This window comes from Anguilla anguilla, chromosome 10, assembly GCF_013347855.1.
Source record: "Anguilla anguilla isolate fAngAng1 chromosome 10, fAngAng1.pri, whole genome shotgun sequence".
NCBI classification, from domain to species: Eukaryota; Metazoa; Chordata; class Actinopteri; order Anguilliformes; family Anguillidae; genus Anguilla; species Anguilla anguilla.
The window spans coordinates 22,683,471-22,710,049 of record NC_049210.1 but is presented as its reverse complement, the minus strand read 5'-3'; the positions used below and the strand labels follow the sequence as shown (position 1 = coordinate 22,710,049).

At 42.0% G+C, this 26,579-nt stretch overlaps 1 protein-coding gene across 6 annotated transcripts in view; it reads right to left on the bottom strand.

The window, feature by feature from the left end:
- Positions 1-26,579, bottom strand: part of LOC118206226 (astrotactin-2-like) — a 466,985-nt gene that overhangs the window by 230,485 nt on the left and 209,921 nt on the right. For all 6 annotated transcript variants that reach the window (XM_035378599.1, XM_035378597.1, XM_035378598.1 and 3 more), the window contains 5 exons: positions 20,473-20,619; positions 17,392-17,559; positions 2,508-2,592; positions 2,128-2,202; positions 245-382 (listed from right to left, as the gene is read on the bottom strand). In XM_035378599.1, the coding sequence (XP_035234490.1) occupies positions 245-382; positions 2,128-2,202; positions 2,508-2,592; positions 17,392-17,559; positions 20,473-20,619 (613 nt within the window). The remainder of the gene's footprint in view (positions 1-244; positions 383-2,127; positions 2,203-2,507; positions 2,593-17,391; positions 17,560-20,472; positions 20,620-26,579) is intronic.

Here is a 26,579-nt window from a genome sequence, read left to right as displayed (position 1 = left end):
CTTGGCGCCATACAGTGGCTCAGTTAGTAATCTGTTTGGGGACAGCATTGTAGCTGTATAGTAAATAAGTCATCTTCTCTATCTCTCTCTCTCTTTTTCAGTACAGCAGTGAAATTTTCAGGAAAGATATTTGCTGTCAAGGCCCAGTAAGTGAACGCCGCATGAGGGAGCATTGAGAAGTAGTACAGCTACACGCTTATGAGTGGTCTATGAGTGTTGAGAGCGGCAGTCTTAAGAGGCTCACCTGATATCCCCGGGATCCTCGGTGACTAGGACGTCCGTCTTGCAGCTTGCCAGCGGGTTGATTGACAGCTCCACCGGGGGTACAACAAAACTCTTACTGACGGGCAGCCACAGACCCTGCCCCAAGCTGTATGTGGTCCTGCAGAAACACAGTTGCACATGGCAGCTCACTGACAAGGCACTTGCTGCACCAGAAGGTCTCAGATTTGAATCCCATCATGAATGCACCCTTGAGAGAGGCACTTCACCTGAAGAGTTACAGTAAAATTCCCCACAATACAGTATACATTAATATCTCAGATATAAGCCATATAAGTCAGGGTGCCTAAGGACTCCTGGTGAATGACTAGAATAAAGCAATATCACAGCCCTTAAGCCAAGGGTGAGCAGACAGTGATTGAGAGCTACTTGGAGAGCCATTCTAGGTCAGCACCCATCTCCAGTCAGAAATATAAGTTATAAACACTGACAGGCGCCCTCTCTCATCGACAGATACCACAGTGCCATCGATCGCTTCCTTGTCCTTGCCAAGATCTAATCAATCACACATAGATGATGCTTCCTGAAGCACGGACTCTGTGGGGCAACAGCTCTGCAAAGTAAAATGAATCTGAGCTCTCTTTTGTTATCTGCTACTTTCTCTGTCTCTTTCACTCTTTCTCTCTCCCTCTCTCTTACACACACACAATCAACAAAAATAATATGATTTTCAGATATCATTTCAGAGTTCAGGTATTGTTTGGTGGCTCAGGCAAGAAGACAAGTGAGCCATCACTGCTCAGATCCTGCACACTCTCACAACTCATATCCTCAAAGCTCTCACTTCTCATACCCCCATTACTCATCCTGCAAGCTCTCACTTCTCATACCCCCATTACTCATCCTGCAAGCTCTCACAACTCATACTGCCATTACTCATATCCAGCAACCTCTTACTATTCATTGCCCCAATACTCATATCCTGCAGGTTCTCACAATTGATACACACATTGCTCATACTCTGCAAGCTCTCACAACTCATACTCTCGTTACTCATATCCTGCAAGCTCTCAGAACTCATGCAGGCATTAGTCATATCCTGCAAGCTCTCACAACTCATACCCCCAGTACTCATATCCTGCAAACTCTCACAACTCATACAGGCATTAGTCGTATCCTGCAAGCTCTCACAACTAATTCTCTCATTACTCATATCCAGCAACCAATCACTATTCATATCCCTAACACTCATATTTTTCAAGCTTTCACAACACATACCCCCATTACTCATACGCTACAACCCTCCATTACTCATATCCTGCAAGCTCTCACAACTCATACCCCCATTACTCATATGCTACAACCTCTCAATATTCATACCACCATATCCTGCAATCACTCTACTTATATCTTTCAAATTATCATGACACATACACTGTACACTCACACTATTCAGAGCCCCACTACACACATCATATACACCTACACTACTTATATCTTCACTACTCGAATCCTGCAAACACTCACTACTCAAATTCTGCACATTGACTGTTAATATCCAGCTTTGTGTGCACCCACCAAAATTGACAGAGAATGATGCAGACATGCTAACAACCATAATTAGGCTTTCCAAATTCTGGGAGAAAACAATGGAGTTGCGCAGATGGACTGCACGTAAAAAGAATGTAAGCTGTGCAAGTCACTCGGGATGAGAGCATCTGCTAAATGTCTAAAAGTATTAAATTACAATGTAAACTGTAAAAAGACAGCACCCAACAGATGGACAATAATAAAATACATGACTGTCGCTGCATGTTTGTGAACAAGCGGTAGAAGTAGGGGTCATGTGGATTGATGAACAGACAGAGAGAATGTGACAGGTTGATAGACAGCCCTGTTGCGAACCTGAATATTTTTTCCGGTCCTTGTTCCCCAGTAACCAGGTCGTAGCCCTTCTCCAGGTTGGCGTAAGGCCAGGGACTGCAGTGCACAAAACAACAAAGGTGAAAGGTCAACAACAGGTCAAAGGTCACAGGGTTTCATACTGCATAACACTTATCTTCAACTATTCAGATAGCTCACTCATAATAAATGAATACACAGATACCAAGCAACACACTTATGTGACAAAGAACTGAGATAAAGAAAAATAACGTCTCTTGGCTAGATTCTGGAGGTCAATCCGTAGGCCGGGTCAGAGGCAGGAAGTGTTCCGCTTGCCTTGTCATTTCACATATTTATTTTAATATCCCTTTGAGTGAAGGGACAGGCAGGGAGCGACTCACCCTTCGTTGCGGCCCCAGTCGCTGCGGACGCAGAGGTGCTTGTGGACGGGGTCGGGGGAGTAGCCCTCATGGCAGCTGCATTCACCTGCGAAAGAGGCAAGCGATGACAGTTCCCCCGTTAGACCGCCCCTCAGCGAATCACTGATGCCTTACAAGGCGGCCCAGATCATCTGTCACCCGCTGCCACCGCCGCATCGTCACCACTCGCCAGCTGGCCATATCCATGATAACCACCGTGAGCTCCTAGACCCTACCTTCACCCTCCGTTCCCCTCCTATGCCCCTCCCCCACCAGCTTCGCGCCCACTTCAAGCTTGCCTTATCTCCCCCCTTCTCCATGTTCCTTATTGCTTATCTCCTTTCCTCTTTCACGCTCTCCTCCTCTCCCCCCTCTTGATGCCCTCCCCCTCATCTTTATCTCTCACTCCCACACCTGCATTGTGTGCATGATTGCTTTATTTCTGTAGTATGTATTTAATTGAACTTGGGATGCTTGGTTAGCACAGCATGACATACAACCAGGGCATGTTGCCCAAGCACAATGGGAATAATTGCACAAAAATACAGAGGGCTGAAGCAGTCAAAATACTGTTTTATCCCTCTGTTTCACTCATTCTTAGTTAAGTCTCTCTCTTTACCTCACACATATCCTATTGTCTTTTACAGAGGAGGATGAACAATGGCACGAGCTTTGGACCAAATTTCTTTAGTATTTGACTTTTTCCAAGCTGGTGGTTAAAAAAGAATAAAAAAATCAGGAAAGTGCATCAGGAAACTGCAGAACTGCTGCCAGTACCAAGGCTCATATGGGATTATGAAGATGAAAAAAGGATGCACGGCACACTTCAGACTTGAAGATAAATGGGGGGAGATGGGAGGTTTAGTAAATGGACTGAGAGCATATCCATTGTAAGGCTGTCATCTAAGCCCGACCTGAGGATAGGCCCATCAGTCAGCAATCTCTCTCTCTCTCTTCCCTTCTGCTCCTATCACTTTGAATTTCCACAGATGATTACTGTCCTCTCCCACCCACAGGTCAAACATGGCTGACTGACATATAGACATGTCACCTTTGATCTCTCTGCTTTTGACCCTCCCAACTGGGTGGGTGAGTGACAGGTTTATGACAGACACAAATTCCTTTCTGTGTGTCTAACAGATGGAAGTAATTATGACTCCATTTGTAAATCTGGAACATTATGATACTCTTTGCGTGAAGGCTTTTCTTCACCATCAGTAAATGTGTTAATGACAAAAGATTACCTTGAGGTCATTCATAATACGTCCATTGACTGGCAGTTATTAAATTACTCAATGAGAACTGCTGTATGGCTCCATGTAAATTAGAATTGGCACCAGATTCAGGGTCAGTACCACTAATTCAACTGTTTCAATTCCAATTATCTTGAGTGCGTCCTACCGAAATGCCAACCAGAAATTCATAATATTCTGAACTCAGAACCCAATTTGGATTTGACATATACTCACCTCTGCCTGCCCAAATGTAATTATTGTAGTTCAACATAATTAAGCACACATATAATAGACACATGAATGCGTAAATGTTGAAAGTTGATTTTATTTGCTATGGTTTCAGTGCACTGGCTTTTTTTTTTTTTTTTTTTGCTGAAGGCCCACCACAGATCCCTCCATGTACAAGCGCACATATTATTTCTGGGACTCTGGCCTATGGCTCTGGTCAAAGCTTGAATGCTGAGTGGGTTTTCAGAACAACAGTAGGGTCCTGCTCTGGCCTGTTACTTTCAGTGATGGAGACTGGGAACTCTCCAGCATTAACAGAACTTGCCCCACAATGCTACACAACACATCTCCTGCTCTCCACAATGCGCTCTCTCCATACTAAATAATGCACCCCACACTGAAAAGCATACTGCGGTTCTCTGTTATTCTGTAGGAAAAAAAAAAAAAACATCTTACCTTCCTGTGCATTTTTCAATAGAACTTGCTGCCAGTCTTTTCTCTCTTTGCCAATTATTATGCGCAGTGGTAGTTTTTCAAGCTTGAACACCTCCATACTACATAGATACAGTAAGCTGTTTAGCACAACTCTGAACCAATCAGAATGCCTTTCAATGCACTTGTCCTCTATCATTTATGTCAACATGATGGCCTTAATTTTCAGCTTTATGTTGAAAAATGTGTATGCAGGAATTTATGTTTCAAGCTCCCATAGTTCATTGCAGATTCTTTGTTTATGATGATGTCAATGGGATGTTGGTGAAATGCTTGACAGAAAATATATTACAATGACACATTATTGCAGAACAGTATTGCAGAGCAGGACAGAATTACTACAATGGTTGATTTAAATGATGTTTGAAAACAAATCATGTTTTATTTAGTTTATTTTACTACCATAATAAACATATGCATTCAAGGATCAAGACTCATAATTTCTTTAATATGCATTCAATGACAGAGGTTGCATTCCCCCCTCCCCCCTCCCTCCCTTCCCATCTACTCAGAAACAATTAACCCTCAACACGCGTCTCCCATGCCGACACCCCCGAGAGCTAATCGCAGGAAACCGGCACCTCTAGTCGATACAGTGCTAACGGTTAACACACGCCGTCCCCACAGCCCATTAACCTTATTAGCATTTAAGCATCACGTTGACGGTGGGGATAATCACAGCATCCGCTAAATTCCATTTACAGTCCACCTGTCACTTCGGCACACTTCCCCGCCGATTCAGATGTACATTTACATTTAAAACCTCCCCGGTAAAATGACATGCAAATCCTTAGCGCTTTTGTTGCTCAGGGATAATCTCTGCTCACTCAATTCACCCGGCACCCTTATTTACCCTCAGAGCATAGCATCCATCTTGAGGAAAACCAAGGTCAGTATCCAAACCACAGGATGAATGTGCACCACGCATTCATTCACCATCTTCACTAAGATCTTTTTTAGGGGGGGAGGTGCAACATTTACTGTAAAACTCTCATTACTCCCTTTTTCATTTGAGTAAAATATTCAAGTGAACATGTGTTTCTGCCATTTCTGCTGGTCTCATTAATTGTTAGTTAGTCTGTTGGCCTGACAAGGGCTGAATTAAGCATCATGATGAATGGCTCTTTTACACAGCAGGTGATCCCTCATGCGCTGGCTGATTACAGTTGGCACACTGCCGAAAGTATAGTGTTACTGAGGATAAAATCAACAATAGGGCATAAATATGCATATTGTTTGTTTTCTTAGATTCTTCATCATGTGCTGCCTGATTAATGCTGGTGCATTGCAGGAGATATTGTAGTGGGTAAACTTGCAAATCAGTCACCTACATACTACTGGTCAGCAGCTAAACTATTTGTTCAGTAGAGCATGATATCCTGTGCTGATCAATATATAATGTTAATATCAATTATTAGACTTAATCTGTCCTCTGAAAACAGCTTTGTAAGTGTAATAGTTCACTAAGGCTCAATGATTCTGTCTTCGTGCATATATAATAAAGGCAGACAAAAGATTGGCTTAATCAATTGATTTTTGTACTGGCAGAAGTTTGCTGAAGGTTATGAATTACAAGCATGGATTGCTCTCTTCAAAATAAAGACACCAAACTTTCTAAGCCACAGACAAATAATTGAGGACTAATCACAACTGTATCAAGGCTACAGGAGGTGATGACATTTTTTTAATAGATGTTTTGATACATAAACAATGACAAATGCATAAACATTGCACATACAGGTAACTGCCAATATAAGGAAATACCACAGTATCCCTTTCTGCAAAAGTCTCAATGGACTCGATGAAACTGGCTGCTTACACCCTGTATTGATTTTTGCAGTTAACTGATTCAGAGTTGCTCGGCTGTTTTTCCATGCATCTCAAACCAATGCACGAACAACACTTTCAGGGAGTATTCGCTTACGACCTAATAAAACATCAGCAAATTCAGCAGTTTTAGTCACTCAAACTCGAACGTGCCCCAACAGGAATCACTCTTCCACCGTCCCTGAGATCTCTTCTTCTAGCCATGGCAGCCAAAATTAATGGGAAACTGGGCCTGTGCAGCCTTTTTATGCGCAACATTGGGCATGCTGGGGTGCCATTTATTTAATGCTGTGGTGTAATTTGCTTTCCATTTACATTAAAGTCAAAAGGTCAAACTTTATTTACAGTGCACTGATCACCAACAGGGGTCTGAAAACATTTTAAAATGAAACAAAGGATACACAAAAACATGTGTGTATAAACACATAAGCACACATACACAGAATGCAAGTGAAATGAAAAGAATGAAGGTAAACAGCTTACCTGCAAATAATGAATACATGTAAACTAAACAACCAGGTGTTTCAAAAGAATCTATGCTATTCCATTATATTGTTCTTAGACCAGCTACATGACAAAAGATGGGCTTTTCCTTCATTTCCTTCAATGGTTCTTTTATTTTGGCAGTTGTCTGTAAATATCCATTTCCTGGAAGTAAAATTAATCTTTCACTGCCTCCAGCTCTCCAACCACCACTGACAGTATATAGCAACACTCCTTCATTTGCCGCATGTATCACAGATATTTTTGATGGAAAAAGCATACACTTCTAGTTTCTTGACACGTGGCTTCTAAGCCCATGCAACAAGACTGCAGCTAACGCAGTTCCTGAAACAATACCTGTCCATGTCCACACACTCTGGTGGTCTGTGGACAAGCTTGGTAAATGGCCTTCAAAGGCCTCCATTTACTCATAACCCTGTTTACACAAGATCTTTCACATGCTGACTTGGTTGGCAATGACATGCTACAACAGCCACTAAACAGCATATCAAGGTACAGCTGCAGCCATGCTCGCCGCTGGGGTAAGCGTCTTCATAACGTGGTGCCACCATGTATAATTAAATGCATAATAGAAGCATGCGTGACAGACAATGGGGGCAATTAATCCTACCGGGCACCTACTGTACCTGATCTGATTTCAGAGACATCCCTGAACTGTGGTGCATTCAAAGCTCACGCTACAGCAGGTGCCTTTGCGAGAGCAGGGCTAAATTTAGACCATTCCGTTAGTCACGGTCGCTTGAAGAGACACCTAGGCCCCCCCACCCCACCCTTCCCGTCCCAAGCTTAAAACGAGCGTTCCCATGACGTGAGGGCAAGGAAACCAGACCGAGTGTGAACATCCTCTTCATTTCCCACTGGCATGAGAGCTAGGGCATGTGGACGAAAACCCTCCAGTCTACGGAATGCTCCGGTGATCATGAACATGGTCCCTTCTCATTGGGTACATGGACTAAGCAACCACACTGGGGACAATGGACTCTTACCACCAAAAACAGGGGGAATTATTACTGGAACACACAGCAAGTACAAAACTTGGGAAGGCCCAGAGGCATTTTTAACAGTTTCTTTATCTTTCTGCACCATCCCTCAATTTATCTCTCTCTCTCCCCCTCTGACCCTCTCCTGCTTTCTCTCTCCCACTCTTATCTCATTTCTCCTTTTCTCTGCCTCGCAATCCCTTCCTCTCAACAGAATTTCTTCCAGTAAACAGATAAACACATCTGACATTCAGACTTCCAAGGAGAGTCTGCTCTGTGTTCCGTCTCTGGCTGTTTTTTTTTTTCTTTTTTCCCCTTACAGTTTGTAATTGCTCCTGAATCTCCAGTTCCCTCCATGCCACTCGCATTCACACACCAGAAGCACTGCCGGAACATAGGCACTACTGCATTCATTTGGTAATGCACACTGGTGACTGAGTCCCTGGTGATCCAGCAGAAATTTTCAATGTTCTTTTAGTGAGTCCCCTGTATTTTGGTAGGGTATTTTTGCATACTGCATATAGCTGATGCATTTTACTTTTCTATCCTATTTTTCTACTTTCTTCAAGTTAAAAAAGGGATTTGAAGTCAGAGTCCCTTTTTCTCATACCCCCTCCCCCCTTCATAAGGCAGGGGGGGGAAATTAGAAATTCTTGAATAGTTTCAGGAATTTAATGACTGTGTGTTTCTCCAACACAGAAATGTTCAGTGGGATTTTATATTGGCCTAAGGGGAGAAAAATCTCCTTTTGAACCAGAACTTTCTCAAGTGTGTGTGTGTGTGTGTGCATGTTTGTGCATGTGTTTGTGTGTGAGTGTGTGTCTCTGTGTGTGTGTGAGAGAGCGAGAGAGACAGACATAGAACATCATTGTCAATTCAATACAGTAGAATAACAGAAAAAATACATATAAATTAAAAAAGATTGAGATCGAGAGAGAGATGGTGAAGGAGGTAGGAGGATGTTGGGGTTTCACTCAGTTATTCCCTGAGCTATATTTTTGCTTAATGTCTATTTATGGGCTTCCCTTTTTTGGTATCAAAGTCAAAATACAACACCAATGGAGGTGAAAACCACATACCTTAAAATATCTGTTAAAATCTAAATTAGAAAAACTTTTGGGCTTTATAAAAAAAGAGGTTGCAGGCCCAGGAGGACAGTCTTTTTAAAAATTATTTTGGGAAGGGGATAGGGGAGGGGGGGACTGGTTGGACGAAAGCTTGAGGGGGTTCTGGTTGTTTTCATTTGTAGTTTTCTGTTGAAGATTTTTTCCTGTCCTTTTTCTGCTGTGTTTTGTTGACAATATTTCTCGTTTTGTATTTTAAGGTTTTGGTGGACTTTTCATTCTGGGACTTAATAAATGGCAGTAAGCCAACCTTTTTAGTTTTGAGCTGAGAATTTGCACTTTAACCACAAGTGAATTGTTTCATTGCAAATCTAAAAATGTGGAGTAGAGAGCCAAATCAAGAAAATGCCTTTGTTCAAAACATTATGAAGCTTGCTACACATACATACATACATACTATATCTGGAGCTGTATAATGCTTCTCAGTGTGATAATCTTTAAGGGATAATTCACTTTATGGGATTTTTTGATGTTATTTCAGTTTTATTTTATGTTTTGGCTCAGACAGGTTTTATGTGCAATGCAGGAAATTTTAGATATTTATGGAATTTCCTGACGCCCAACCAGCTTTACAGTGACTGGTATAGGAGCATTCAGGGGTCTGTGGTCTAAAACAAGTCAGCCAATGTGTACTGCTGTGCTTTCCTTTGCTTTGCTTTACTGAAATTTAGCAGATGCTCTTATTCATAGTTTACTTACAATGCCAACATAAGTGCAAAATCAGGGAACAAAAATTAAGTCCTTTAAGAAGGAAACTATAGGAACAGATTCAGCTGATGACAACTGCCCTAATGAACATTAGAATAAGCTATACAAATAATAATAACACAACTATACCAAGGAGCATCAAACTGTATGGAATGAACAACAAAAAAGAGCCACAGGCTCTAGTCAGGTATAAGGGCTTGGTAAGGGGGGGGGGGGGGGGGGGGGGGTCAAGGTGCATTCTGAGAAGTCTACAGTCTACAGAAGCTCTTCTGACTAGCACCCTGCCACCGAGGTCAGCAGTACAGACAGCAGACATGACTGGGAAGTGCAGGATTGAAAAGGGGAAGGAGCCATAAATCCCACAGTTGGGCAAGGGAGCTGGTGCGTATGCATGAAATCAAATAAAATCTATTTTTTGTTGTGCTTTTTACAGAGAACAGTCACCAAGTCGCTTTACTGAGTAACAGAAGGAAAACTGGACACAAACCAGACCAGAACCCCCAAAAGGCATGCAATGTAAAAGAAGAAAAAGAAAAAACTCCCAGATGGGAAGAAATATAGAGGGGGAGCCCATCCTCCACCAGCATCCCTTTACAGCAGAGGTAGAATGGATGTAACAGAAATCAGAGCAAAAAATAAAATGAGTTGAACAGGTCACAGTTGAGCTAATGGTAAATTCAAATGTCCAAATGAAGGGATGTAAAATGTGCAGTTCAGAAGGGAGGGGTGATGCATCAGGGGTTCCAGGTTGTGTAAAGGTGTGGAATTAAGAGGGGAGGGACAGGGCTGGAGCGGTCTGCAAACTCAGGGTGAGGGAAGGTCAGAAGGCCCAGGGGAAAAAAAACGAAAAAAGAAGTTCTGATGGTCTTGTGAAGGTATGAAGGGGCCGTCCCCTTGGGAGGGAGTCCCCTAGCCTCACTGGCTAGCATCAAGGTTTTGAATTTGATGTGAACGGCTACGGATAGTCAGTGGATGACAGTGGCCTTCAAATACCATGGAAGGTGTTAAACATGGATGACATGGCAGGGATGGAAAGCATCCCAGTCTACGCCAGGTTGGGTTTTTCTGGTGATTTTCCGGGCCTTGTCTTTTGGTGAGGAGTGAAGGGGGAAGAAGCTTCCATTTTCACCTCATTAAGGTAATAGCTGTTCACTCACAAAACAGGAAGTGCATGAATCTGTTTGACTGCTTCATAAACTCACTTAATGAATAATTAAGGAGCTTACAGGCAAATGTGCATGCAGTTTCATGTACCCTCTAAAAGACCTATTCAGATACAGAGCTGAAATTGAAAAGGTCTCAGAGCTCTTAATTGACCTTGTGAAATTGTCTGAAACCCGCCACTTAGATGGCTTTGTAGGAAACATTTACTGCTGCATTGCAACTGACTGGTAACTGTGATCTCTCTAGATATTTAAGCCCATTGACTTGCATTTCTGATTCCTTGGTCATTTTAAATGACAGACAGTGACAAGCATTCATAAATCCAAAATATAAAGTAGTAAAGTAGCTTTACTTAAAGCACTTTAAGTAGAAGAAATACATTCTAATTACACACACAGGAACACCCAGGCATGCATACACACACATTTAGGCACACACACACACACACACACACACGCACGCACAAGCCAACAATAAGAAATATCATTTTACCCTTTCCAAATGTTGTAACTACCTTCATAAGGCCCAGATACACCATGTGGGGATTATAATTTTTTTTTTTTTTTTTTTTTTTACAATAATTTCAAATCAGGAAAAGCACACATATAGCAGTTCATTGGTTATTTCACATATATAACAGTGTCTTTAAGCTTTTATGAGAGCAGGACATTCATTATGCCCACCAGCACTCCACTGAACAATGCACACCTCAAAAGGACAAATCATCTCACAACCTCTGTCTTCTGAGATTTCCATATGTCACTTATTCAGATGACTTCTCTGTGTGACCACTTTTTAATTCCATGGCTCCCTCTGTTTCAAGGAATCCCTGAACTCGCAAAACTCTCCACAATATCTGTGCGAATAATAATCTCTTATTTTTTTAAAAGCAGCAGGCAGCAGATCCTGGTATTTAATAAGCTCTTGCTACACGGACACAGCCCGTGATGCCTTCAGCCACAAAATAAATAGAGGAGATTATGCCTCCTTCCCAAATTGCTTTTATCAGATCATTTGCTAAACGCCCAGTTAAAGAAAGAAAATAAAATTCAAAAAACAACCACAAAAGCACAGAAGCTTGCTTCAGTCTCTCCGCTCCTGTAATCCAAAGTGTTTATCAAACTTTGAAAGGAATTTTGAAGGCTTATCTCAGTTAAAGGTTATTTCGGCAATTTAACTGCACCAGATTGGGCGTCCACAACGATGCAGTTACAGCTTGACAAATATCGTGCCGGCATCCCATTTTGGGGAAATTTGTTGTTTAAAATTTATATATAAATTATTCCGCCTGCACACGAAAGCATGAAATGGTAAAGAGAAATAATGCCATCTTGCAAGAACGAGCAGGAGGATGGAGATGCCATGGGATGAGAGGGCCATTTAGATGCTCATCATCTAGTCAGGAAAACTATCCAGGAGCAGTCAGTGTCAGGCAGTCACAAGGGAGGTCGGCCTCGATCTGTGTGAGACTTTGACTGTGCTGAGACAGGAAGAGTAGCCCTCAGGAGAGCAGGCGACCATACGGAGCATCTCCACCGATAATCTGACAGTATCAAGACTCAGACAAATGGTGACAGCCACTTCTATACACTCCACGTAATTGAAAACTGTCATCTTTTATCACTGTGAGGAAACTGTCATCTTTTGGACAAAGTGAGGCTATGCAGACGGAATGTACATTTATTTATTTTATTTTATTTAACCTTTATTTCACTAGGAAGTCCCATTGAGATCAAAAATCTACATACTCAATTACACGTGTACACACAACATACACACATGAACACACACAGAAACATGCGCACACATACATACAGAAACACACACAGAAACACGCACACACATACAGAAACACATACACACACACACACAAATACACCCCTGCACATAAATGCACACAAACCAGCCAATACATCCACACATGCATACATGCACAAACATGTACACAAACACACACACACGCACACACACACACACACACACACACACACACTCACATATATAGCTCTTTCTTTTGTTCAGGTGCATTAGCTCTCCTGCACATAATTCTCAACAGATACCCAATGGAGTGGAGTGGGGGGGGTGGTCATTTTCAGCAGGCGTCTGACATTTAGGATGGAAGATCAATCTCACCTGGAACTTTCACCTTGTGTAGGTGCAAAGCTTGGATTACACATTAAAGTACTGGCTGCTTTAACCACCCACCACCTGGACAACTACAGAACCTGGATTAAAGGAACCTAAAAATTAACTAGATAATATCAAGGTCATAGCTTGACACAGAAAGAATGCTTCACATCACTTTCTCTGTGCTTAACGCATAGTTATGAAATGGTATTCTAACCCTGGAAGGGGTTTACAGCATGAGTCCTGAATGCCAATGAACAGGAAATTCTGAAAATGAGGCCTGATGCTTTCATAGCTCCTTCACTGCATGACGGATCTCTTCCAATCTCTCTGTAACGAGGCTGAGTCCCCCGGTTAAACTGCCTCTCTTCACTGCAATGCGCAGAGTCTAGTGGAGACCTTTTACACATGATGGATTTATATTATTTGCTTATAGTAGAGAGTGTGCTTCTGTTGCCCTTCAAACCAGCTGGTGTTCACATTCCTTTTTCATGGCTTTTATCATAACTGGAGCAAGAATTTTGGAACCAATCCATCCTAGAATCCCAGAACTAAAACAATGCAGCTAAGAGATTCTTTACCCCACCTCCCAAGAACATACTGCATAGATTGACTGATCTTTAAATTAACCAGATAGCTCACTGCATCATTTGTCCCAGCCCTCAGCCAAGTCCTTTGATGTAATATCATCATCTGATGATGCTGATCTGTGATAACGGTTTTGGTGAATGGTTTTATAAACCAAGGGAGTAATAGTACTTGGGGCTATAAAATGGTGAAACAAAAGCATCCCCTGCTCAACATTCCAGTGAAGACCAGCTGGGTTTCTAAGCTGGTCATAGCTAGTTTGTGGCTGGACAAAGGTGGTTAAGTTGGTAGAGTAAGCTGGTGGTGGGATAGCTGACTATACACTGGTTAGCTAATCGACCAGCAAAAACCAGCTGGCAGAATGGTCGAAAATACAGCTTAAGCCAACTTGACCAACTTAGGCTAGTTTAAGATGAATTTTTCAGCATTGTAGTGACTTTTGTGACACTCACTCATGAATGCCTCTTGGCACGCTTAGTCAAAGCCAAAAAATAAATGAACCGACACCTTTTGTTAACTTTCCTGCTAGAGAATAACCACAGGACCGCAACATGATTCATGATCTTTATAACTAATGCATGCCTTTCTTAGTTTGTGTTCCTTGAGGCTTGTCTTACTTTCACAATGGAGCTGAGGGGTGGGTGAGATTCAGTGTGGTCCTGTTTCTCATATTACACTTTAATCTGTCCTCATCTTCTACTGCTAGTAGTTTTGGGTCTCAGGGAGTGCTTGACTGGATTTTCAGAGGAAACCAATCTTTCTGAGAGTGCGACCATGCTCAATTAGAGGTCTTATTCTGCTCAATAAAACACCTTTAATAACGGCATGAGAAAAGCTATCCACGCAGCAGAAACGATGATGTCCAAACATGTCACTGCTACTTCGCTGCCATCGTAAGGAGTTCACCTGATACAGTGCAAGTGGACATTTTCATGGAACAACAGCATACTCTCACCCTCTAGGAAAGCAAGCAGGCAGTGTACGCATTGCAGTGGCTGTCTTTGACAGTACTTTTATTTTCTGTTGCCATCCATAACGAGCCAAGCAAGGTGGACTATGTAATCATGTGAACCTTATCAGATATGTTATGGTCAAATTCACCTTGCAGATTTAGTGTATGCTGTGTGTTTGAAGGCTACATTTATTCTCTCACATTTCAGGTGAAAATATATGCAAACAAGTTCAGCTGTGACACAAGGGGAGGAATCTGTCAAATAGATCACACCTCAGGAAAATAATGTATTTCACATCCAACTTAACACTTTCTATGTGTGTCTGGTTTACAGCAGAGAGCAAACATTCATTAAGTCAATTAAAGTTACAGTTGTTTTTTTTTACATGAACAATTGTTCCCCTTTCTATCTTATTCCTATCCTGAATTGCTAATTGTGCGTGTGAGTGTGTGCATGTGCGCTGTCTGTTCTATCCCGTCTTTGACTTTCATACGCATAGCACCTATGGCTTCAACTCCTGGCATGGAAAATTCCCCTTTAAAGTCAGGGCTGGGACTGGCATGGGTTCTGAGGTAAACGGAACAAAACTCACCACTTTTGAATAAAGAAAAATAAAGGAAGAAAAGCAGGCGGAGAGACGGAGAGAGCGTTTGATGGATCTGGGCTCCGGCTGGACGTTGGCGCTGTTAACAGAGCATGCTTCCCTTTGAAGCCTCTAACCTTCGCTGCCTGTCTGAGTGAATCTGAGCCATCTCTGTGGAACACCTGAGCCTCCCTCATGCACATGGCTCCAGCCACTGAGCATGCCATCTGGGAAAGGAGCACCCCATTCATTCTGCTAAAATCACACATACGTGCACTCAAATTCTACCAAAACAAATCGAGGCAGACAAAGAGCCAAAAAGACTTCAAAGGAGAAATTACATTATCTTCAAAAAAATAAGGTCATTGTCACTTTAGTGAAGCGCACTTATATCGTGCTGTTTGTTTTCAAGAATTATCTTCCTGCTCCACACTTTATGTTGAGCAGGTCATTAGCTCATTAGCTTACGCTCTCTAGCGCAGAGGTGGCAGGTGACTTGAATGCCAAACTACTCAAGAGTTCCACTTATCAAACAAGTGCAGAGGCACATCTTGTGGGGGGCAGGGTGGCATTCAATCCAACTGCAATGCAGCAACTTTTGCAAACAGCAATACCCTGCCTCGAATCGCTCAAAACCACAAGCCGTCTTAAGGGGAAATCGCCTTGTTGCAAAACCAGTGAGCAGATTAATGAAGGAATGCATTTGCTTATTTATTTATTAGTTCATTTATTTTACTTACCATCCTTTGCTCATTAAAATGGCTTGGCCTTAACTGTATCAAGGGCAAAGATGGCAATGTTAATCTCAGAAAACAAGCGCTGAAGACGAGAATGTTTCTTCACTCTCAAGAAAGGCAATAAAATTCTGCTAATTTTCCCAAGCTCTATAATGTATGAGCTGTATAATCTCCTGAAAAAGAAAACCTGCAGCTGGCTCAGCGCACTGTGCAAAGAGCCCGTGAGGAGGACCACAGCGTTAAAATTCCACTGAGGCAAGGAAGAGTGTTGTTTTTCCCCCTTTCTTCCTTATAAAATCCCCCCCCCCTGCAGCTGCAGCTCATTGGCAATCTTATCTCCTTGATCCATAACACCTAGCAGGACGAACCGAGCCATGCGGTAATAACTTAGCCCCCGAAGGTCAAGAGCGAATAAATGCATTTGCCACAGACATCACATTGGCTGCTAACGTACAACCGGGCACAGTGATAAATGAAACCTTGGAATTGGAAATAAGGGAAAGTTTTACAACTTTACGTCAGCCGGTTTACAGCTCTCCGTCTCCTAGCCCCCCGCACGGGCCTTCCAATCGACATAGATGTTGCCTCATATATACTAAACCTGGTTCTTTTCACTGTTAAAAACACTAAAGACAAGGACAAAGAAATCCTGCTTTCTGTTCCACGCTCTCTGTTTCTCACGTTGTGTGTGAGTGTACTCAGTGCTGTCAAATGTTTAAGATGTTTGTTTACTCAGCACATTAATAAGCCTCATACCACGGAAAATCAAATCCAAGCAAAACAATTCCGACTGGTTCAGCAAACATTTGCCAGAACTATAAAAGATGTGCATGTGTTTCTCCAGGGGGGACATTACCAGTTTCTCACAGAATTCCTTTCGAGGCCGCATTATCATTAAAATTCAGCTCAACAGTTAGAAGAGATTTCTGTGTTGACAGTTTGTCTGCGAAGTGAATATCAAACGGTTCGCTTTGTATTGTTTTAGCATACCAGATCACTTGAGATCCAGCTGAGGAAAAAAATTACTCTTTAACATAAAATGTTCAAAGGAAGGCTCTGTAGTGTTACGGCACTTCAAAGAGTAACTTCATGAGTTGTTGCGTGTGTATGTGTGTGATTTGCATGTTTATTTCTTGTGGCATTATGACATGGTTTGGTTGTGTGTGAACGTGTTGTCTTTATGTATAGAATATATTTGCTTACATGTGCCTGTGATTGATGCTTTTCAGTGTGTCTGTGTGTAAATGTTTGTGCTTGAATCTGTGTGTACAGTATGTGTTGTGTGTACGCATGCGTGCTGTGTGCATGCATACATACGGATACGTGTTGTGCATATGCATGCGTGTTCTGTGTATACAGTATGTGTTTTGTGTATCAGTATGTGTTTAATGTATGTGTATGTGTTGTGTGTATGTGTATGTGATGTATGTATGTGTACATGTGTGTATGGATATGTGCTGTGCATATGCATATGTGTTGTGGGTATGCACATGTATTATGTGTAGGCATGTGTGTTGTGTGTATGCATATGTGTTGTATGTATGTGTTGTGTGTATGTATGTGTGTCATGTGTGTGTTTGTGCTGTGTATTTGTGCATGTCCTGGGTTCGACTGACCTGTGTCCTGGTCACACAGCTGCTCACAGGGGTCAGTGGTTCGCTGGCCACAGTAGTCCCTCACCCACTGGGAAGTGGAGTTGGTTTGGTAGTAGAGGGTCAGCTTAGCAGGGTTCAGCCAGTCTGACACGTCTAGGTAGCTGCCCATACTGACCACAAAACTGCTCCCTGTGTCCAGAGGGAGACAGAGGCCAGAACACCTGTCAGTCTGTATAGTTCTAAAACTGCTCAATCTGCACCAGCTTTAACACCCGCCTCATCCACTTATGCTTTAAATCCGTCAACCTACACCACCTTTTACCCCCGTTAGCCAAGGCCAACTACTGCATCTGTCAACATCGCTTTGTGCTTTTCTGAAGAAGAGTGTGTACTGTTCTGAGCCACTATCTGAGGGCAGTCCTTAAAAAAACTTTACATATGTCACAAAGGGGGGGGCAAATTGAAAAATGTATTTTATTCCTGAATTTTTATTTTAATATAAAATTGGGTTGTTCATATGAGAAACTATGTATGTAATTACCATACCAGGACTCATTATGGTTATTAGGAGAGTTCTGGGGGTCATTATTTTAAGATGACAGGTCAGTTATACATTTGTATTTGTATGACCTGATTGTTAGATTTTTAGATTCAGGATCTCCCAAATGTGCATTTAAACTGTGCTGGTACTGTGGCCAATTGTACCACAGCCTTGAGCCACGGGCGCTGCTGGTAATGGTGGCAGTGTAGTGTAATCGGTAAGGTGTGGATCTTGTTACCTAAAAGTCATAGGTTCAATTCCCTGGTAGGACATTTCCGTTGCATCCTTTAGCAAGGTACTTAACCTGCATTGCTTCATTATATACAGCGGTATAACTGTATAGGTTGTGTAAATCGCTCTGGATAAGTGTCTGCTAAATACATGTAATGTGCTTTTTTGAAAGTTCACTTTAAATTTTAACAGTAAAAAAAAAAAAAAGTTACTTGACTGCAAGAATCCATATAATGACATTGGTGGTTTCAATAGCAGTAGCCTAGAATAAGAGAGAAAAACTGTTGCCGGAGACCAGCTGTCGTCTATAGAACAGCTGGTCTCCAAAAAATAAAAACAATAAAATACAAGGCTTACATGCAATGTAAGCAATATAATGTTTGGGCTACTAACTGAATTTTTATGGTAAATTATCTTTCTTTCAAGGGGCAGTTAATGGCAAAATGGGTTACATAGCTAAATGGCTGAATACGGCTTTTTGCATTTTTTAATCTTTATTAAGCACCTGTCTTAAAATACAATGCACTTAACACGTTTTTATGCCTAAAGGTAAAGAAAGAAAGCACTATCTTTCTTATACTCCTGGGGTCGAGACTACATCTGGATCTTGAGAGTTTTGTCAGATTTAAGATTTCTATTTCAGATTAATGACACCGACATCATGTTCCATTCGTGCCAACTGACATCTCAACCTGTCCCTGGGTAGTATTGTGACATGTTTGAGTGAGTATGCACCAGCCTTAAATGAGATTGTCTCTACAGGGCTGCTGACTTTCTCATTCTGTCCAGCTAAGGTGCTTGCTTCCAGTACAGTATGTGTATCTGCCTCATAGTCTGGTACTGAATCCTGGCAGAGCAGGATAGACTCCTCAGGCTGATCGTGGTGTCTCGAGCCTGTCCGTGCCGGCAGTGCGTACAGCATACTGCTCCAAAACAGCAACTGCACAGTTCAGGCAGTGGAACAAAACCATGTGACGCAGTGGAGAGCTTCTGCTCATCAGTGCAAACGGAAATGTTCAAAACCAGTGAAAAGAGAACACTGCCTTGGCTTCAAATAGTGTCAAAGTGGAGAGGTGCTCATTGCAAGGTGGGGTTTGTATCCATATAGAAGAAAATAGGTAGGCCAGTAGTTACTCAAGCATCAGTGAAAAAAGTAAAAAAATCCTTTATTATTAGGCCATAATATATCATCACTGAAAAGGCCAATGATGAGATAGCTTTTCAATGATGATATATTATAGCCAAATAATAAAGGCTTTTGAGTACCTTGGAGTTATGTAGTGCCGTCAGCCTACTTACTTTCTTCTACAGTGCAGTTGGCCATAAAAAAAACATTTAAAATAGAATAAAAAATGTGAATACGACGTCACTATTCAGATAATTTATTCTCAGACCATTTAAAAGCCTATTCACATTCTCTATGGATACACAGAGCTTTGATAAGGAGCTTTATAGCCATTATGAGCAACACCCCAATGAACACTCTGTTCTGCTCTGTATTTATTTTTTCAATTAGCCATGGAAAATTATCCATTTTTCTCCCACAGGAGCAGATGGGAGTCAAACCGAGGGGTCTAGCTGATCCCAGGTCTGTTGGCACATTGGCGCTTCCTTATCCAAACCGCTTGTGAGCGCCTGGGTTCCCCTGCCTCGGCCTTCAGATCCCAGCTGCAGAGACTGGATTTATGCTGCCAATGCTTTAGTGCTTAGTTCTTAGGTTTTAAGAGCTGTCAGCACTTTCATGTGAGTTACAATCTGCAATCCTTCCCACAGTAGAGTGCACCACCAGGTACTGAAAGTAAATGGACATGCCAAATTATTGCCTGACTAATGAAGACGGGTGATACCGCATGAATAATTAAACTCGTTCGGCATGTTAAACAGGAGTATAGCTTCATTTCTATAAATGATAGTAACATAAATAGCTTTTTAACAAAGAGCCAAAAATTCAAAATGCACTCAATTTAATTTTAAATTACTATAGCTGTTTACAAACATTTCTAAAAGAATTATATCATGAATTTATTAACTACTGCAGATTTTGCTGCACCACTTCACTCAAAACCCTTACGTCTTAACATGTATTATTCTGAGAGCTGCAAGCTGGGGATGAATGTCAATGGCTTGGACTACACTCCACAGAGTGACTGCATGCAGTCTGCATTCTGGAGAATATGTCTGTTCTCATAGATTTTTTTTCTCCTTGAGAGAGCACATATAATCCTGAAATAACCTGGCAAGGTAAACCGGGCATCACAGGATTACTCATTAGTTCCCCCTGCTGGTTGCCAAGATGGCCATGGCATGGAGGCCGGGGGGCGGGGCCTCACCGTCAGCGATGAAGTGCTCAGGGACGTGCAGGGTCACCCTCACGGTAAGGGGACAGGACATCTGGCTGCTGTACACCACGGCCAGGATGCAGGTGCTAATGGTGATAAGCGTCAGAGTGGGCTTGTTCACAGGGCTGCGTGGAGAACCTGCGGAGACACACACGACAGGGAACACGCGCAGCGGTCAACACACAGAAGGAAAAGCACATATGGGAACATACAAATCTCTGGAAACATATATGGCAGGAGAACATCCACAGCAGGGAACACGCAAATGGAGAAAAAACCTGCAGGGACATAATGTTTACACTCAGTAATTAAGTAATATGCAGTATTTAAGCAGAGGATAATAGCCTGGAGTAGTGATTAGGTCTTTACCAAGAATATTGTGGGTTCAATTCACAGGTGCCATTGTGTCAGTACGTAAAGCATTTCACCCAAATTCACCCAAATTCCACCACTACAATTGACCGCATCTACATAGGTCTGGATTAGTGTATCTGCCGTGAATATAAATAATACATTTGATAAGTGGATCCTTTATGAGGACACTGCCTATGAGGAAGACTTTAGTTTGAATGGTGGCATCCTTGCCAGGTTGTCTCACCGTTTCTCTTACAGTACCCTGAGTAATGCAGGATTCGGGGGAATGCGCAGAGATCTCACACAAAGCACTTACGGGAGGCAGGCCCTTTATGGGTCAGCAATTGCGAGGCGCGCTTCTGAATTACACAGTTTGCTTTTCTTTATTGCATGCCAGGGGATTGGCGTGATTCCGCGGGTCCCTACAGCAGCGTCAAAGTTTACGCGACGTTGGCTGCCAGAGCCTTCACTGGAGCAAGTCGTTCATCTAATAGTTGACACCTTTACACGTCTGTGATTAGAGAGCACATCTGAGCAATATTCCGCACCTGCTTCCTCTCATATTAAGGAATTGGTAAAAACACATTAAAAGTTCAACATAATTAAACTAAAACAAAATTATTAAACATGAGTATAGAGAAAAAACCTGGGAGAGAGAGACCAAACATTCAGGAAAACAGGACAAAGAACAGAATAAGTAAAAAGACAGAGAGAGCAAGAAATAGAGAGGGAGACAAAGAGAGAGAGAGAGAGGGCCCACCTCCTGCTGACAAATCTTCAGATGGAGGATTTCCACCTCACTGGTCTAAGAATGTGATTACACAAATGCACAAAGGCCACAAGTTTTGGGAGGCAAAGATTTCACACACGAGTAAGACACGACCTGTAGGTTTATTATGCTTTATTTGGTGTCGGGCTTGCATGTCCAAAGATTTACAGTGTTCCCTTTTCAAATGTAAACTTTCCAGAGGACATTGGGAAACAGATAACGATGAAAAAGGAGGTAGAAAGCTATAAAGGACCGAGCAAATAATTCAAGGTTTTTAACATGCATGGTTTTTGACAAGGCCAAGGCCGGGCAACAAACCCAGTGCCTCCATCTTCTCCTTCATTCTCCTTTGACCAGGAAGCACAGAGAGCACTGTTTCCTAGCAACGAGGCAAACAGCATTGTAATGGATCGGAACAACGGTTCCACAGTCTCACCTTTGCTCACAGAGAAGCGAAGACATCTTACTATTCTGATGGAGATGGAAAGCCTACTTTTATGACATTTTGTATGAGCCAGAGGCAAAAGTTTGAGTCTTAACAGTAGCAGCTGCTGTCTTTGTCCACAAAGCACAGATATAATTAACACTTGGAGGATCTATGCTTACATCACAGCCTTCTCTTTGCTGTGAGCCTCACTCTACCTACTGGACCCCAAAGAAATATGGCTCTGAGATTCAGAATTGAATCAGATTGTATCCAGGTGTCATGGAGTGGAGTTCAGGGTGCTAGGTTCCTCATCAGTCTGTCATTTGACATGGTAAATTAAACTGCCTCAGTAAATATCCAACCAAGTGAATGGATCACATTTAATAATATAAGGTATGTAGACTTATGAATGTATAAGATGTACAAACGTAAGATACACAGCCATGTGAATGGATTACATGTAATAATGCAAGATACACGGCCATGTCAGTGGCTTACACACAATACCTTAAGATATGCAGCCTTTTGAATGGATAAGATGCAATAATGTAAAATATGGAAGTTAACCACATTTTCAACATTACAAATAAACAAGTTCACAGTGACTAACTCTGAACTGTTCCTTATCATCGTGGTGGCTTCTCATTTTCTCAAGTAAGAGTAAACATGATAGAAAATGTGAACCCTGCAAACACAGATTTTCACCATACTGAAAGATGATGTTTAGGGGCTATCACACAAACCAGGTTTCAAGTAAGAAAAAACATTATTACAATATGCAAGATGATACAATGGGCACAGGTGACATCATTTATAACTCTTAGAAAAGACAGACAAATCACATGCAGAACAGCTGGAATTATATACATTGTACAAAAAAAAAAAGAAAAGTCTTTTGTGATAATCCGTCAAACAAGAATACTGAAACATATCCACATATCTGTAATGAATCAATACAAGAGCTTTCCCATGATTCTCTATTGGGAAACTTACATAGGTCTCATTCTGCTTGAGCACAATATTTATTTCTCTCTATGCTTGAGACGCTTCGTCTTCAGCTTATCTTATTTAACGAGAAAAAGCACTTCTGCAACAAAGCCATTCCATCTCATGGGAGGGGTAAGTGTGACTGTCATTTACTGATGAGATCCATTCTCCTCCCAGTAAACACGGCTTCTCACCCTGTCACAGAATTTGTATCCAGAATACCACCGACCGAATGGAGCTCACATCTCTAAACTGCCTCTCGGCCACTTCTTCACCCCCAGGGGGTGAAATAACACATTACCGTACGTCTCTGAGACAGAGGGGAAAAGGGAGTTTTGCTGCTCTTTTCTGAAACTCCAAGCTCAGCAGCTGAGAGTGACATGGACAGGATAGCAATACTAGACATGCTAGTGATGTGGGTTTGGGGAAACAAGTCGATAGCCTGTCTTATTTGCCTTCGAAACCAGGTGTCTGTAACGTTGTCCTATACCTCTATTCCCCTAGCCCTCTATTGCCTGAGGGAAGACAATTATTCAGGGCAAGGCCGTCCTCAGTTTGAGGGAAAAAATCCCATACAGAGCTGAGGGGTTAAGCTAAGAACTTACCAAGCATGCACTCATACAAGATATAAACTCTTCCTCGACCTACAGCAGCTACCAAAGGATCAACAGTCATTGCTTATCTTTGAGAAGTCAAATATTTGCTACCACTCTTTCTACCAAATACTTCCTCCGGACTTTGCAAAAGCCAGAACTCTGGCATTCCACGTACCGTGAACCCCTATTAAATATCTGTCTCGTTCCGAGAATTGACTCGTTTTAGTGCAGCTGTCAGCCTGCGTTCCTGTTCGACTGCCAGGCTGCTAATTGCCAGACTGTTATTATGGTCCAGTGATCTCATAGCTTTCAATGGTTATCATAACATGCACACTTAATACCAAATAAATAAACACAAAACCTACATGATTAATAAATAAAAATAATATTTACTAATTAATAAGTGTAAAAACAAAATTATGTAAATAATGTTTATCAGGCTGTTTTCTGAATCAGCTCTGTTCCAGTACAGCCTCTTTCCAATACTAATTATGTGTTTGCAGTTTCCAACTCTGTGTGCACTGCTGGTAATTGGGAGTGTAATATTCCAAATTCTTGAAAAACTGTTCCTAATTCTTAGTAGAGTATTCCTAATTATGTGTGCACTATCCCTTATTCTTCATGCACTGTTCTTAATTGTGTGCACTGCTCTTACCAGGAAAAACAGAGGAAATAGACCACATTCTCACTGAGAAAATCTATGTTGCAAAAGGAAGCCCACAATAAGTTAATCAATACAATGTGCAAAACAACCTTTCCAAAATGTCAGACTCAACTACACAGGAAGTGTAAATAATTAGCTCCTTAGAAATGAAACTTCTCAAAAGGGTTTGTGTTTTCCCAATTTTATAGGGGTTTTATCAAATGTTTTTGTAGCAGAGTTGGTTTCCTTCCAAAAATATAATTCTGGCTTAGAACTATTAATTGATCTGTTGATCCCCCTGCCTTATCAAAGGAGGTCATTATTCTCAAAATCCATAGATGCTAACCCATATATGCTATTGATTTTTATTTTGATGTGTATCATTTACCTCTCAAAGCACTTACTGTAATCCCTTTAAAATGCACTATGTATCTCCTGGCTCCCTGTAGTATCTTGTCTGTTATGTACAGTTAAAAGTCCAGTGTTAATTGAACTCTAACAATAGTGACCATATATATACGGTAACAGTTTATTTAACACTGAGCATTTTACTGAGTGAATTCACTCTTCTTTATGTACAAGTCATGGTCATATCTCAAGAGATATAAAACATTTTTTAAAGCGCAAGATGCATCTGAAAATGAAACATCCCAGTGCATTTTGAGCATTCACACATGACTGCGCCTGCATGACGCCACAGCTGACTGCCGTCATCATGCCTGCTGACTCAGCATTAAATCACAGGTCTGAAGACCTGCTCGCTTCTCCTCAAAAATAATAGCTAAGTTGCGACAAGGCGGGCAGCCTCATTGATTAGGTCTCTGGTTTTGGAGGTGGGTATGGTTTTGTGAACATCAGAAGGAAGAAAGTTGTTTCTCCTTAGACCTAGAAATTAATTTTTGTCCCCTGTAGGTCTCTGGTCTTAAACTCAAAAACCATATATTCTACAATGCTGAAACCTATCCTATAAGGTACTTTCAATAAAAATAAAATTAATAATATTCTTGAAAATAGTTTTCGTATTCCAAGACACTTGTATTATGTCAAAAAATTTAAAAGACATCCCAGGAGGACATGCTGTCGTCGGCTCAGTGATCTTAACTAATCGCATTCTTTTTGAGTGCTGAGCCTTATGAGACCAGTGTATCAACTGTCCTAGAGTATACATTGGGGATGGATTTGGTTACATGCCGTTTGCCCTAACTGAGGTATACATGTACTGAGGCGATAAACCTGAGTGCCCAAGTGTCAACTGAGGCTAATAGCCCCATGGGGCACACAAAGCTGATCTAGCTGATCCCAAGCCTGTTGCCGCGTCAAAGCTTCCTGATCCGAACTGCTCATCTAGCCGATCCTAGGCCTGTTGGTGCGTCAGAGCTAGCTGATCCCGGGCCTGTTGGTGCGTCAGAGCTTGCTGATCCCAGGCCTGTTGGTGTGTTGGAGTTTATTGATCCGATCTGCTCGTTTAGCTGATCACAGGCCTGTCAGGCCTTCTCAGTGGGCCCTAACTCAAGGTACTCGTATGTACTGAGGTCATAAACCCGAGTGCCCCAGTGTCAACTGAGGCTAATAGCCCCATGGGGCACACAAAGGGAGAGAAGGCTTCACTCAGTAGGGTATTTATTCTCCGCCTCATCTGTTAAAATTACCATAAAACTGGCTCTCGACATCTGGCCACCTAATCACCCGGCACATATGACTGCCTACACAATACCTTGAACTCTCCACCAATACTGATTTCCCAGGTCGTCATGATAAATGAGAACCAAGTTCTCAGTCGACCTACCTGGTTAAATAAAGATAGCATTAAAACAAATAAATAAATATATTGTATCGGCTCATGTTGTTTGAGCATCTGTGATCTGCATGTGATTTGCTTACAACAGCTGTGCTAATTGTGCATTCCCCCGCTGGTGTATTGCAGAGTGAAATGTAGCTCAGAGGCAGATAAACTGCATGTGTTTCCTACAACACTCATGCCGGTTTGTGCCCTCGCCAACTGCAGAGGATTTTGCAGAAATGGAATGGGCATAGAATCCATCCATTATCTATACCTGCTTATTATAGTCAGGGTCATGGGGAGTGCTGGAGCCCATTCCAGCTTGCATTGGGCAAGAGGCAGGAGTACAACCTGGACAGGTTGGCAATCCAACCAATCCAATCCAACTCACACATGCATACCTACGGGCAATTTAGAGTCTCCAATTAGCCTACTTGCATGACTCTGGGAGGAAATCAGAATACCTGTAGGAAACCCACACGGACACGGTGAGAACATGCAAGCTCCACGCGCCGTTATTCAAACTCAAAACCTTGCTGTGA